General features: G+C 36.7%; 1 protein-coding gene across 1 annotated transcript; it reads left to right on the forward strand.

Annotated features, from left to right (window-relative positions):
- Positions 1-3,980: 3,980 nt before the first annotated feature.
- On the forward strand, positions 3,981-15,854 carry LOC122025500 (flap endonuclease 1-A-like). Its single transcript, XM_042584315.1, has 7 exons — positions 3,981-4,420; positions 4,518-4,697; positions 13,808-13,844; positions 14,056-14,121; positions 14,298-14,348; positions 14,432-14,551; positions 15,793-15,854. The coding sequence occupies exons 2-7, from the start codon at positions 4,558-4,560 to the stop codon at positions 15,823-15,825; spliced, it is 447 nt and encodes a 148-aa protein (XP_042440249.1). The 5' UTR covers positions 3,981-4,420; positions 4,518-4,557; the 3' UTR covers positions 15,826-15,854.
- Positions 15,855-16,581: the final 727 nt, after the last annotated feature.

Below are 16,581 nucleotides of genomic sequence, written 5' to 3' on the forward strand. Positions count from 1 at the left end.
TACTAATTATGGTAACTAGTTTATTGGAGTAACTTGCTATGAGGCTTCATATGATTTTCTATATATATAGATATGTCAATGAAAATCTCATTGCAGCTTGAGTGTAAGCTTCGTTCTATTTGAGGTATTCAAGTCACCTTAGTTATGGAGACTTATATTTTGACATCATAAGCAAGTATCTCCATAGAGGTGTGGACCTAGGATGATTGGGTATAAGTCCAAGTATCTGAAGATGTTTGAATAATTAACAAAAGATTCACCACTCCGTACAAGGAAATGTATATCCTATGACCACTTGTCATAATTATTACTTAAAAATCTTTGGCCAAAACATCATATGCTAAGAGTATATTACTCTTGAATATATGTATGAGTAATTTGAATCCATAAGATGAGAAAATATTACTTGACTAGGTATAACATAATCAGTTTAGTAGAGGTTGACACATAGATCATGTCCTAAACCAAATGAGTATAAGAGGAGTGAAAGGAATGAGACATGATTCAATATATCTACTGAAGGGTTCAGGAGTGATTTTAGAATCAACTATGATTTTTTAATTAATTGGGGATCATGATGTATTATTAGGTGTCACTCATGATCGATCTATAATTAATGATTAATTATAGATGACCAACATAAACTAAAAACCTATAAGATTACATGCACTATGAGTTTATCTTAAAAAATATAACATGAGTTTGAGAATTAAGTTCTTAGATCGAGAGAGATTATGTATGGTTGGACCAGACGAAGGGAAATATGGAAAAAGGTTGGCGCAACAGAAGCACGAAATGAGTCACGTCTTTTGAAAATAAGTTGAATATTCTTTGGTTTAATTAATAAACTAAATTGGTTTGATTTTTTTAATTAAAAGAAGTTTGGTTATTGAACCAAAGGGTTTAGTTATTGAGCTAATATGGATTGGTTTGAACCAAACTTAAGGCTAATGATTTGAGTTTTGGGTTAGTGATAGTGGGTTTCAATTTGATCTAAATCTGATAGAAAACCTATATAAGATATAGATTTGGAGAGAATAAAAATAAAAAGTTAGTAATAGAAAAACTTTTATAAAACCTAAAAGTTAGATTTTTGTTTTTAATTATTCTTCTCTTTTTCCTTTCTCTGTCGAAAAACTCACAAAGGCCCTGCCAATGAAGAAAGGACTCTCCCTTTTCCTTGTCACTGATGACCAAGACAAGAGAAGACTTCTCCTCTTGTGTAGCTGCAGCAGCCCAGCGCCGGAAGCAAGCCTCAGCCAACTGTTGGCCAGACCACCTGCTCTAGCCTGGTGCTGCCGTCCATCAGAGAAAGAAGCCTCCTAGCCTTCTTTTGGACATCAGGTAACTGGACAAGAGCTGATCTCCTTGCGTCGCCACCCAAAGAAGACAATAGTCTCTGGCTCAAAACTGCTGCCCCTTCTTATAGTCGGCCAAAGGAGGAGATGGTAGCAAGGTTGGACTTTGATTCTTCGGTCATCTATCTGGGTTGTTGACACTGTCGACCCTTGCTATCGCCACCCAAACATTGCTACTTTTTGCTAGTTTTGTTGGTTACTCCAATCAGATTGGATGCTGCCCAAAATTTTCCAGTCTAAAATTTATTCAGCTGATCGGATCTTGCAAGCACCGGCTGAATTGGTTTAGTTGTAGTGAACATGTTGTTGCCTTCGAACAACAGTAATAGTTGTTATCATTCACCTTTATTTATATGGTCGGGTTTTAATTGCTGCTGGGTACGAATTGAGCTATGATCCCTCTCTTGGATCCTTCTATCTCCTCACTTTGGGACTCGGCTCAGGCTTTGGAAGTTATCTTGACGAAATCTAAGAGTGGATACGAATAGATTTAGGCTTAGAGAGTGTCGCTTGGATGATTCTTCTTCACTCCGTATCATCCGTTAGGTATATCTAGTATAAATTTAATTCTTGCCCCCACGGGCGGGATCAACCGGTTATGACATGGTATTCTTACAACATGGGTCGGGAGGTCGAAGGTCTGCGGCAGCAATTGCGATAACATCAATATCTGTCCGTGCTAAACACCTTCGACCGCCATGTCATCGCCGGGCCCGTATTCACCGTGATTTACTCCCTCTCATACTCGTGGGGCAGGGGTGAGGGGGCCGCTGGGCGGCGGGACCCGCCTTTGCAACATAGTATAAATTTAATTCTATAAAATTTTATTTCATAATCATGTCTAACATGTTATATCCTTATACGTGTCTAGTACATGTGATATAATAATTAGATTTTATTATTACTGTTTATGTCTTCCGTTGTGCATGTTTGCAAAATATATTTTAGCATGCACCGCGTCGAGCTTCCTAACAGTAGTATCAGAGTCTAATCATGTTTCGATATGATTTAAAAATTATTTTACGAGTCATAGTTGGCCATATATTTTTTTTTGAAAATTTTGTGAATTTATTAGGAAATTCTATTTTTTTGGAAAGTTTCTTAATTAGTTAGGAAATTCTAATTTTGGAAAGTTTTTGAAATACTTTGAGAAATTTAAATATAGAAATATTCTATAGTAATTTAGGAATTTTAATTTGAAAAGATTATGAATTTATTATGAAATTTCATTTTGAAAAATTTCCTAATTTGTTAGGAAATTTTAATTTTGAAATGTTTCTAAAATAATTTTAAAAAATTAAATTTTAAAATATTTTGAATTAATTAAGAAATTATAATATTAAATTTCCTAATTTTTTAGGATATTTAAAATTAGAGAATTGTTTCCTAATTAATTAAATCTTAATTGGTAATTATTTGGTAGCTAAAATATGTAATTAAAATTTAAAAATTTATTTCCTAATTTAATTAAAGAAATCTTGATTTATGAAAATATCATATTTTATTTACAAATAATATTATTATAATGATATCATTTATGTCATGTCATGTCATATATGTATGTTAATGTAGTTACATTAGATGTATGCATTGTTTATGTCATGTGTGTGATGTGTTACATCATTATATATGTCATGCATACAATGTGACATGCCATTATTTATGGCATACGTATAATATCATGAAGATAGTGCATTTGCATGATGACGATGAGACCTAAATCTCTTGCGTAAAAATATTAAAATTCACACCTTCCGTTAATATGGTAAGAATCAGTGTTTGATTTCTTGTTTGAGTTGTTGATCAATGCCAAGCTCAACTTGAAATTACATATGTTCGAACCATCAAGATATAATCTCATGATTAATGCATTAATTTTAACTTGAAACGTTGATTTATTGGCCAAAGTCAAGGTCAATGTGAATAGATGTGAAATTAGACGATATACATTATTTGTATACTTGTTAATATGTTAACAACCCAATGTTTATACGAATATTCAATTAGTTAATAGCATAATGTAATAGTTATATATATGTGATACATAATTGATATATGTGATATTTACAACTATCATTAAGAATAATTTTTTGACCAAAGTCAAGGTTGTTCTTATCTATAGTAGATATCAATCCACTTGGAGAAAACCTATAATCTCCTGAATTCAAAGTAAGAGGTCTTGAATTCAATAAGTAAGTGGGAATCCATATTCATGTGTAAATTATTTATATTTATGGAATAAATCATCTCTCTCATATTGTTTTCTTTGAATTTGTGCTCAACTTTTGAAACAACCAAACAAACAAAGTTGAACTTCTTAGATTGGCTTCACAACTTAAAAATTGTTCACAAGGCCAAGAAAGAAGAACTAGCTCTAAAATACAACACCAAAATAATGATTAAATAATAAGGTTATTTGAGAAATAATTTTATTAGATTTTTTGAGAATTTTTAGAAATTTTCTGAAATTTAATTGGAGCTCATATAATATATTTACAGGGGATAGAGTTATTGAGTTCAAAGAAGGCCTGTTTGAAATACTCAAATTAAGTGGGAAGTTGATTGAGGAATTAACTTAGAATTTAATTAGATTAACCTAAGTTGATTAATTAAACCCTAGGTTTTTATTTCTCCATTCATTCTCCTCTGCCGATTACCCCTCTTCCTCATTCCCGATCTCCTCCTCCCCCTCTTCTCTGCGTCGCCACAGACCACCACGAAGGGGGAAGGTCGAGCCCTACCCCCGAGCTCTTCTCTTTTTCCTTAATCTCCCACGACATCTCCTCTCCTCTTTCCCCTTCCGATCTCTCCTCTCCCTTCTCTCTACGTCGTCTCTGCCCAACGTCGTCGATGCTGCTCAATCGCCTGCGAGCTCATTGCCGGCAGAGCACCACTTCGCTGAGCAGCACCGTCGTCTCCCCACGAGAAGACCACATGGCGATGTGGCAGATTTGTCGTTGACATCTCCTCACCTTCTGCGCTGGGTCTTGGCTTGTTGTCGCCACTCGATCGAGCCAGCACTACTCGATTGCCGGCTTAGGTGCGCATCCAGAGTTTCGAGGGTAAGATGGTCGCAATCGATCTTTCTCTTGTTTGGTTTTTACAGGTTGTAGTGCTGAGTCTTCTCATCTTCCGATCTGCCCTCTCTTATGTCATCAGCAAGCACAAACCGCCACTGGTTTCTTGACGGCCATGAGCGATGCCATCAAACGTGGTGAGAGCTACCACTTGTTGTCTTTCCGGCTATGCTGACCCAGTGAAGCAACCCAGTCACAGCCTCTGCTCTATTTTGATCAACGTCGCTGGATGCTGTTGGATGCAACCGATCACTGGATGTGGGTAAGTGATATGATGGTTTGGGTGTTGATATGTGCTCAGTGTTAATGTGGAGTTTGTTAGATTGCTATTTCAACTTTGACAATGCTACTTATTGATGATTTAGAGTGAAGGGTACTGGGAGTTCCATTCTGTTTAAATTTCCAGTACAAAAAAATTGTATAAGAACAGAACTATTCCTAGCAACCCGCACGTTCGATCAGACATGTGTTTGATCAATCAAGAAAGTTCTTGAATGATCAAAGCACACCTTGATCGAAGTACAAGATTGTTGGTCTCTTGTGTTGGTATTCAAAATCGATATCCAAAATCGATACGAAGAAAAATGAAACTAGATACGCAGCGGAATTAAAGAACTAGTTGTACCTTTCTTCGTAGCCAAAGACCTCTTAATCTTCTGCCGTATTCCTCTCCTCTTCTTGGACGTCATGTGAGCGACGATCTACCAAGACAACACCACCCTTATTTTCTTCTCTTCCAAACCGTTGGCTACAAAAAGAATCGCTAGGATGGGGCACCTTCTAATCTTCTTCCTTCTCTTCTTCTTTCTCTTCTTTCTCTTCTTCCTCTTCTTGCTTTTCTTCGTCTTCTTCCCTTTCTTCAAACCATCGGCCACCAAGATGAAGAAGTGGCGTCGGCCACCAAGGAGGAGGAGGGGATAAGGGCACCGACTGTAACGCTCACTCCTCTGGTAGGGCGGGGTTACGGGGAACATACATGCATATTAATCTATTTCTAAGCAGCGGAAGTATTTATTTCTATATTCTTTTATGTTTTTATTATTTATTTTCTTTTTAACACCAATAATTAATTATCTAAACATTTATAATCATATGAGCATGTTAAGCATAATTTAAAATTTAAAAAGTCATGATATCAATTTCCAACATAAGCATGAATAAGTATTAAGTAATCATGTAAGACATTAACATAAGATAGGCATAGTTCATAACAAGCATAAATTAACATAAGCAGGTCTTTTTCCTTAGCCAAGCCACCACCACACACATCTCTTGCCCCTCCTGCTGCTCCCTTAGTTTATCCATCCTTTACCTTTATCTGCGGTACAAGGAAAGTAAACTATAAGCACACAGGCTTAGTAAGATCCTTTCCTACTCACAAAAACCATGTATCATAGCATAATCACATAAACATATAGCATGGAGACATAATCATCTAAATCATCATTTTATGTAAAAGAGTATCACAACATATCCTAGCATATCATTCTATATAAAAGCATCATGTCATATCATATTATATCATAAAAGAGCATTATGTCATATCATATCATATCATAAAGTGCATCATGTCATATCATATCATATCATATCATATCATAACCTTTCATATCATAAAGGTATATGCAAGATGTCTTTCAAAAACATGCGTCATGTCATGTGCAAAATGTCTTTAAAAATAATATCATATAATACTTAAATATAATCTCAACATGAGGGTCCGGCTATGTACCACATAACATAAATGCGCGCAATCCCTAGGACGGGGTAGCTAATCCCGAACCTACTAGGGAACTAGGTTCGTACTACGTCCGTCGACCTAGGGGCGAACTAAGGAGCCCATCCCTTTGGACACTAAGGTCCGGTACAAGCCACATAAAAAAAGTAAAATAGCATGTCTTATTTACTTATCATATCATAAAGAGTGCTCTTAGTCCCAATTAATAGGGAAGCAACTCTTAGGCCTTTACTTGTCATATCATAAAGAGTGCTCTTAGTCCCAACAAAAAGGGAAGCATCTCTTAGGCCCTTACTTGTCATATTATAAAGCATGCATACTTGTGAATATAGCCCATCATAAAAGTCATTATCATGCATGATTCATTAGCATACATAAGTGGGCATATGACATAACATAGGGAAACATAATCATGCATGGAAAAATATTAACTAGCATCTCCTAATTCATATCATAGCATGTGAGACACATAGTAAATCATAATTAGGGCTCTAATCCCTAATTCCATGAAGTGGCCGTAACTTACAAGGCATTGAATCTAGGTTACAAGTAACATAAAAGCATATGAACCCTAAACCAATTTCATAACACTTATCATAAAGAACATCATGAGCAAGTTTAGTTTAGGTTCTAAGCTTCCTAGGTCTTTAAATTCTATTATGGCTGAAACTTGCCAAACATAAATCTAGGTTACAAGTAACATAAAAGCATATGAACTCTAACCCAATTTCATAACACTTATCATAAAGAACATCATGAGCATGTTTAGTTTAGGTTCTAAGCTTCCTAGGTCTTTAAATCCTATTATGGCCGAAACTTGCCAAGCCTAACCCTAGGTTACAAGTAACATAAAAGCATATGAACCCTAAACCAATTTCATAACATTTATCCTAAAGAATATCATGAGCATGTTTAGTTTAGGTTCTAAGCTTCCTATGTCTTTAAATCCTATTATGGCCGAAACTTGCCAAGCCTAACCCTAGGTTACAAGTAACATAAAAGCATATGAACCCTAAACCAATTTCATAACACTTATCATAAAGAACATCATGAGCATGTTTAGTTTAGGTTCTAAGCTTCCTAGGTACTTTAATCTTGTTATGGATGAATGTCTAAGGAGCATAAAACTAAGTCTAAGCAACATACAAGTATAAGAATATCAAGCTAACTTCATATCATATCATAAGGAAAACCATGAGCATATTAGATTTGATTTTAAGCTCTCTTAGACCTTTAATCTCATCATGGCCGAAACCCTAAGTGGAATGCATCTAGGTTCTAAGCAACATGCAAGCATGAAAACACTAAGAATTCTTCACCATATCATAAGGAAAGTCATGAGCATGATAGATTAAATTTTAAACTCTCCTAGGCCTTCATTTCTATCATGACCGAAACCTTCTAGGCATAGGTCTAGGCTACAAGCAACATAAATAAAAACATGAGAGTTTTAAACAAAACTTATATCCTAAGTTACATATCATAAGGAACATCGTGAGCATGTTTAGTTAGGTCTTAAGCTTTCCTAGGTCTTTTAATCCTATCATGGCCGAATGGTTAAGGAACATGAATCTAAGTTCTAAACAACGTACAAGCATAAGAACACTAAACTAATCTTCTATCATAGGGTACATATCATAAGAAACATAGTGAGCATGTTTAGTTTAGGTCTTAAGCTTCCTTAAGTTTTTATACTTTGGTGGTCGAAAGTTTCAAGAAGCAACCCTAGATTTTTAAGCAAACTAAACTCATGGAAATACACATGAACTACTTGTACCATAGGTGAGGAGATACTCACATCCTCTTGCTTGGTTTTTCCTTAAAAGAGGGTACCCTTGTGAAGAGGAAGAAGAAAGCTTCTCCTTCTAGTTCTCCCTTTTGCTTCTCTTGCTTGTAAGGAGTAGATCTTGAGGACTTCTTCTTGTGAATTAGTTTTCTTAGGGAGAAAACCTTAGCTTGGATTTGGAAATGGGAGAGGAAAGAGCTCTAGGTTTTGGTGGAGGAGGAAGAAAGAGAAAGAAGGAGGAGGAAGAAGAAGGAGGAAGAAGTAGCCAAACTTTCTTTCTCTTCTCTTCTCTCATTCCTATTTATTCTCAATGAGGAAAAAGGAAAGAATGTCCCAATTCATCCTCTTGACTCCTGTATTCTCTCACCCTCTTCATTCCCATGAAAATAGAAAGAAGAAGAAGAAGAAGGCAACTTGCCTTTTGTCTTTTGCTTGCTTCTTCTCTTAACCAAGAGGAAGAGGAGGAAAGCTACTTGACATTCTCTTGCTCCCTTACTTAATCATACTCTTACCATTAACTATAATTTCCATTCTTTGCTAATCATATATCATTCATGACTCTAGTGGTTATCATACCCATTTAGCTTTATCTATTGTGAGGGGTTCATGGTTCAAGCCTTAACTTCTCTTTCTTTTTATTTTTTTTTTGGTTCTATTTCCATTTCCCTTTTTTTTCTAAAAGAGAATACCCATATGTATAGCTTAAATATTTCATGGGTGTTACACTGACCCTAACTAAAACAATCCCCGTATTTTTTTTAAAAAAAAAGAAAAACTCTCTCTCAGTAGCTTCTATTTGAATGCAGTACCATCAAAGAAATTATCAAAACCAATGAGCACAACCGTATCAAAATAGGTTTATCAAGATGAACAAAAACTCCTCAGACATTCCCCACTCGAGTGATAAAGAAATGAAAGAAAACTCTCTCACTATAGACCCAGTATGATCTGCACTCCCGAACAACGGACAAAACCATGCGTCCATCCCGCCTCCTCGTCTACTCCGTCTGAGGGTCTTCTGGCATATCCTGAAAGTCATCCTCACCTGTAATTAAAATATCGTGAGTCTATGACCCAGCAAATACAGACCAATATGAATAAGAGGACATCCATAAAGTAAAGGAGATAGTAACTAGTAACCAACCAAAAACATAAGCCAGATATAGTTAGCAAACAGACATACTCAGTGCACAAGTCATCTTATATAGCTAATATAGTGTATATGTCATATATCCGGTAACCATAATTTGAGCCAGTCAACAGTCCCATGATCCTAGAGGTACCTCCTAGAGAACATGCAGTCAGTCATATAGCCGAAGCTAGCAATAAATTATCAGTCAAGTTTGGATGGGCCCTCCCCGGAGCTCATCCCGGGTCACCCATCCCGTACTGCTACCACATATGCTCATACACCTCCAATTAGCCACATAGGATTTATATAACCATAATAAATTCTAGTCATTCATTTCATAACATTTTTCAGTCATTCCATCCATATCCGTTCCTATAACCATAGCCTATTTCATTTATTCCTTAAGCATAACCATTCACAACGAAAACTTATCAAAGCCAAAGTTCGTGCATTTCATAAATAATCTACGGAGAAATAATTCAACCCATGCATAACAAAATAGAGTATTGCTCACAAGTATTAAAATTGACTCACAATAACATTAATCCATAGGCAAATAACTAATCATGACGAATCAAACAGTATTCATAATTTCTATCATGTATCAGTTTCGAAGTTATTTCATTAACAAGAGCATTTATGGCTTAAATCCTATTACTTGGTCAGGTGGACTGGGAAGAAGACTTGGCAGATCGAGGACATTGGGCAGAAGTCTTAGGGGTCGCATACACCAGGTGAAAGTCTAGGCAGGTTGAGGATCGGACGTCTAGCAAAAGTCCCGGAGGTCAAGATTAGATGTTCAGCAAAAGTCCAAGCAGGTGTTTGGCAAAAGGTAACTCTCCTGAGAGGAGTAGGTGATGATGCATTTCCTGTTGAGAGAACAGTAAGTGTTGATTCGACCTAAGATTTTATTGTTCATCTCTTTCTTCTTCCCTCTTCCGCACTTAGAGAGATCACTGACTTGAGCGTCGAAGGGCCTAGCCAGGGATTCCCACCCAAGTCTTAGGTCACTGACGATAGTGTTGGTTGGTCTCTTCTGTGCAGGAATCCTCGGAAGTTCTGGATCTGGGTTTTCTTCAGAATCACATTGGTCAAAAGTCTACATTTAGTTAAATGCAATTGTTCATTTAATTTATATTGTAGATAACATGGTGTGTAGTGTCACACAGAAGATCATGTTATCAGTTCCTTATAAATTATAAATAGAAGCTCACGACCAAGATGGATTGGGACAAACCATTGGAATGATTGTAGTGTAATTTGGTACTAATTTATCTTGACTATAAAATTACACTAGTACACTATGTGTGTATAGAGCAGGACCATTTGAGGTTGTTCCTTTTATACTGACTGCATAAAGGAACAGTACCTCTGTTATTATGGATGTGCGTACTCTTAATCCTGATATAATAACACGTACATATACTTAATATTTATTTCTTTAATTAATTAAAGGGTGAGATTTATTCGTTAAATCAATAGGCCCGATAAGTTGAAAAATAATATTATTTATATGGTGTGTTGTTAATTATAAAAAGAAATTGTGTTCTATTTATTAGGATGATGATGCCCCCTTGAGGAGCCCATAAGGATTGTCATGTAAACCCTACAGGTGGACTTAGTTCCGACATGACAATGAAGTTGAGTGGTACTACTCTTGGTGTTAGATGTTAATTAAGTGAGTTGTCAGTAACTCATATAATTAATAGGCATTTGATATCTTAAACACAGGGAGATTAACACACTCATGATAAGAAGGAGCTCATAATGTAATATGGGATTGGTGTGGTAGCTCAATAATAACTCTTTAGTGGTATGAGTTATTATTGATGAACTTGAGTTGAGTGATCGGGTCGAACACAGGAAGCTCAAGCTCATCAGGAGGCCAAAATCAATTCCTCCTCTATGTCCCTGTTGTAGCCTCTATATATAAAGCCTCGCATCCACCTAAGTCATCCTTATGGCCGACCACATCCTTGCTTGGTGCCCAAGCAAGGGGTCGACCAAGATGGGTTTAAAAGTGGATTTTTAATTTTTTAAATATTTCTTTTTGTAGCCATCTACAATGTTTTAAAAGAGAGATTTTAAATTTTAAAAACTTTCCTTTTTTGAAGTCATCCAGATGGTTTTAAAAGAAAGTTTTAAATTTAAAAAATCTTTCCTTTTGTAGCCATCTACAATGGTTTAAAAGAGAGATTTTTTTTTTGTTAAAACTTTCCTTTTTTAACCATGATTTAAAAGAGAGGTTTTAATTTTAAAAATATTAATTTTTTGTAGCCATCTACAATGTTTAAAAGAGGAATTTTTAATTTTAAAACTTTCGTTTTGTAGCCATCCACAATAGGAAATTTAAAAGAGAGATTTTAATTGCTATTAAAATCTTTCATTTTTAGCCATTACCAAGGATTATAAAAGAGGATAGATGATTCCTTAGAGGGAATAATCATCTACACAATTTCTATTCACTACAACAAAAATGTTAAAAGACAACACCCCTGCGACAACGGTTTTTGCCAAAACCGTTGTCTTTGAACTCCCCATTAAATATAAACGACAACGGTTTTGTGAAAACTGTTGTCATTGAGAAAAACGACAACACTTTTTAAAACGGTTTTATAAACCGTTGTCTTTATCCGTGTTTTTAGGGGTTACAACAACAGTTTTGATAAAACCGTTGTATTTGACTTTGGTCTTTTTTTTTCCCCTCACGCGCAGTTTTTGCTTTCCCTATCTCTGAATATCTTTTCGGCGCCATGTCTTCCCCTTCGCGTTCAACCCTAGCCATTTTTCTTTCCCTCTCCTCATACAATCTCTTCACGCCATCCTATCAACCGACCGTCCGCCTCTACTGGATCTTCCTCCACGATGGTGTCAACAAGAATCCCCCTCCCCTAATGCAAAACCCTATCGCAAACTCCCCCGCAAAACCTAAGACATTTGGTGACAGCCAGAGCAGCAGTCGCCTCCTCCAGGAGCACCGCACCCAGCGCCAAGCTGCGGACGTGGATTCTGTGGAGGGAGCTCCGCGGAAGGTCCTCGTCGGAGGAGAGCTTGTGAGTGCCAACTGGATCGAGGTCGGATACCACTCTGGTGGAGTGGCTCCACCGGGCAGTGGCGTCGGAGGATGAGGGTGGCAGAGGATCTCCAGCAACTTCGCGATGACGGAGACCGCGCCCTTTTTGATGGCTTGCGACCTCTGCAAGCGTCGCCTCGGCCCCAGACGTGACACCTTCATATATAGGTATTCCTCAACGTCAACAATGGGGGGAAATGATTTTTTAGGGTTCGTTTTTTTTTTTTGTTATTTGAATGTCTCATCATCTATTGTTTTTATTTTCTGCTATTTTTGGTTTTTGTCTAACATTTACTTTAAAAAGAAATTTCTTATTTGATTCCCTCCTTGCCATTGTTCGATTCTACTCCATAGGAAATCATGGAGATGATTTTGTGCACATATTTACTTACTGATCATACGCAAACCTGTATGTATCTTCTTCTCCTTTTTCTGATGAATGAAAGCATGTAGATATTTAAGTTCATGCTTACCCCATTGGAAATATTCAAGCTGTTGCAAATGCTCATCATTTTGCCTTATTGTTCAGCTATCTTTTTCAATTTATAGCAGCCAGATCATGTCACAAATCAGTAATTGGCAAGCTGTAAATCTTTGTTCAGGCTTAGAAAAATACTGTGAACTATGAGAGATATTGTCTCAAACGTGCGGCGAATCTAGTAGTCCATGACACTCGCTTCGGCGAGGACCGCCCACCGGCGCCTTTCGCCCCTTCACCACTAACCCAATCCGGCCTGCCGGCGTCCCCAAAGCAAGGCTGTGCCCATGCTAAGTTTGGCATGGTCCCGGCAGCCGTGCGTGTCGAGGGTATTGACTGCCTTAACTGCGGCCGCCGGAGTTGCAGTGGCATCACTGTCGTGGCCTAAACCGGCCCCTTCTTCCAGCGCGCTCTCGGCACCGTTTTGGAGCGCTGCGGTAGGAAGAGTGGGGGAAAAAATAGGGGAAACAAAAAATTAACATCAACAAATTAAAAGTCTAAAAACTAGGCGAAGTTAGCAACAGAGATGGGGAAGAGAATTAAGTTTAAAAGAAAATGGAGCTCTTAGATATTTTGCGAGGCCTTTCAGCTTTTTCTTTCCAATTGTACATTTTTCTGGTACCAATCTGTCTGTTTGTAATTTAAGCTTCATGTAGATACAAAATAAGGGAGGTGAGAGGGAGAGGAAGAATTCAAATCTCTTATCTTTTTTATGTGTTTGATTTTGATCCATGAATTAGATTTGAGCCATTGTTCTTAGGAGCTGTGACTCTAAAGGAAGACTATAGTTTTGAGCTCAAATGGTCTGGGTCTTCTTGTTCAGTCAGTTCCAAAATTGTTATTGTAAAAACAATTTTGAAAGAGCTTCTAAATTATCTTGTTTATATCTTTCTTGGATCCTAATCTTTGCTTTTTATTCTTTTTTATTTGATTTCTTCAATGAAACAGTTGAATGTGGAAAAAATTCATCAATATCTATTTGGCAACTTGTCCTTCACTTCAACGTCCATAAATTCTATCATTAATGTTGAGTGATACTGATCTGATCAAACTGTCTTTTGGTTAAGACCTTCATAAAGATACATAGAAACTATTCTCATAGAATATTTTAAGGGTTTTTTTCGATATATTATTCTTGATGATGCTTGTTTTTCTTTCTTTGTAGGTTGTTGTATCAACATCCAGAGCATAGGAAATCAAGGGTATTCCTTAACTAATGGAGCATAAGAACTAGTTTTTTTGTTTTTCTTGTTCCCCTATTGACGCCAAGTAGCCATGAAGGATTTAGACTCGTTGGATGATTATTATTAATTTGTAGCAAGCTAAAGAAAATTTTATCAGTGCGAATCGATAATTAAGAGTAATCATATTTAGCGAAAATGACATATTCCTAACTATAGAGTTTTTTCACAGGTAACCAAGCAACATAATGAAGACTGTAAAAGTCTCTTAAGATTAATGGGTGTGCCTACTATTGAGGTAAACTAGTCCACTTTCACTTATTGAATTCTTTATCCTTGCTACAAGAATTTGAACTAACAATGTCACAGTTTTGCTTTCTCTTGTAAACATTTCCTAAAGTTGCATGCAATTGCTTAATATACAAGTATTGTATCTCTTGTTTTAGAAGCTAAACTCATCTTTTTGATCTAAAGGCACCCTGTGAAGCAGAAGCTCAATGTGTAGCTCTTTGCAAAAGTGACAAGGTAAAATGATGCAATGTAACACATTTTGTTTTGTTTTTTTAACTTTAATATCCTAAATGTATTTCTTTGTTATCAATCTCTAGGTATTTGCGGTTGCCTCAAAAGACATGGATACTTTAACTTTTGGGGCACCAAGGTTTCTCCGTCATTTAATGGATTCTAGTTCCAAAAAAATCTCTGTGATGGAATTTGAAGTTTCAAAGGTATATTTATTCTGCTTATTGCTAATTGAATTACTGTATTTATTCACATCCTTATTTTTCGGGTTCTTGAAGAGCTAAGACTCACTATGGATCAGTTTATTGATTTGTGTATTCTCTCTGGATGTGATTATTGTGATAGCATTAAAGGTAAACTTTTTTATGAGATATTGTACATTCAACAAGTTTAACATACAAGGCTAGTACTCTATTGCTTACTGTTTACGAAATTTGATAACTAATGTTCATTCAAATCTCTAGTATGATAATGCTTGTGTGGTTGAATATGGTGTCAGTGCTACAACTGTTCCATGTCTATGTTACTTGGACTTGATATAGTGTTCAACATGAGTATGATCACAATCTCTGATATGGCTATTTTTACAAATTGTAGATGTGTTCAATAGGATTAGTGATTGTTCACTCTTAGTGTCACTGTTTGAGTGTCTTTATCCAAGTATCTATATCCAACGCAGATTTGGGTAGTTATGTCATGCTTTGAAAATTTCTATTTTTTTTAAATGTTTGGTTGAAGGGAAAAAAACTTTGTTTCTACATTTGATGTTCCATGAAATAAATTATACACATACCTTTGCCCAATACCTCATTCTAACATTTGATGTTACATGACACTTATTTAGTTGTTTCTGCATTATGCAATAACTGACGGTTAAATTATATTTTGTGAATACCAGAGTTCTTTTCCTTTCAGACACAACCTTGATATTCCTCTTCCAATGTGTTACTCATGAATGCAGCTGATTGAGAGAGGATTTTTTTTATTATTAGAACCATATTTCGATAAGGCTCCTTGAGTCACATGGAGTACATTAGTTGGAAGAGTTTCTCCATTTCTTCTAGCAGTGGCTAACATTTCTGCAACATGTACAAATAGATACTCAAAGATTATGTTCAAGGGTAGTCATAAGTTTGAGTCAATGTAAAACTTGATAAAGTTGCAAAAATTCCTTTTTAAACCAGTCATTAGTTGAAAACGTAAGAGGAGGAAAATTTGCAATTGTCTATTTTTTCCCTAACGGGATGAAAGTAGTTTTTTAGTTGCTCTTATTCATTGGTAGTCATATTTATAGGAATTTTGACTATAACCACCTCAAACATGCAACTTCGAGTATAAAATGGCTTGTTTCCTTGTATTGCTTGTTTTATAGGAATTCATGTTGTCATGTAGACTATAATCTGGAATTCTAGAATTTTATAAGTTTTGTTAAATTTTTCTTTTGCAGGTCGGGCAATTCGTGAGGCTTGAGTTTTTTTGATGCAAGAAGTGAGCTTTGTTAGGATGTAGCTTGCCTTGCTAATTTGTAAACTAAAAGCCATATGGAGAACAACAAATGGAAAACATGTGATTTAATGTATATGGAGATTAGTAATGGAAAACATGTGTATTTTGATGAGTAACAACTCATTTTGTATATTTTTGTATATGTGTGGCTACTTATATATGGATGTTTATTTTAGATTTAATGTAGTAAATATTTAGTTTTGTATTGGTGGTGATCCTGTCCGAACGCTGAGTCGATGGATGCTGGGGACGTGGCGCTCTTCGCTGTCTTCGACTGGCTGAACGAATCTCCGGCGAACCTGTAAGGAAGTCGAGCCGGGAAGGGGTTCCCGGCGACGACCCTCCGACGTTCAAGTCAGGCAAGAGGAAAATGGTGAAGTGGCTTCAAAGATGAGAGATCACGTACCTCTGATGAAGTTTGTGGGCTCTTATATAGAGCTCTAGGGAGGCTTGTGCACACATGTCGAGGCGTACACGTGTCCTTTACCATACCTCAGTATGGGCTTACCAGAGGAGCATGCCTGACACCATACTGCTACAGTCCGAGCACCTCTCTGATGGGACAGCAGAACCTTCCGTCGTAGGATTCTGCGTATGGCCTGGTCGTCGAACATGCCTGTTGTCAGAAGATGTTCCCCAATGTCCCCTTGTCCTTGTCTCTTTTTTCCCCGAGCCGAGCGCCCATCCGCTCGGTAGGCATCGGTCCAACCGGGCGTAGGTATCGGTCCAA

Source organism: Zingiber officinale, chromosome 9B (assembly GCF_018446385.1).
Source record: "Zingiber officinale cultivar Zhangliang chromosome 9B, Zo_v1.1, whole genome shotgun sequence".
NCBI lineage: Eukaryota > Viridiplantae > Streptophyta > Magnoliopsida > Zingiberales > Zingiberaceae > Zingiber > Zingiber officinale.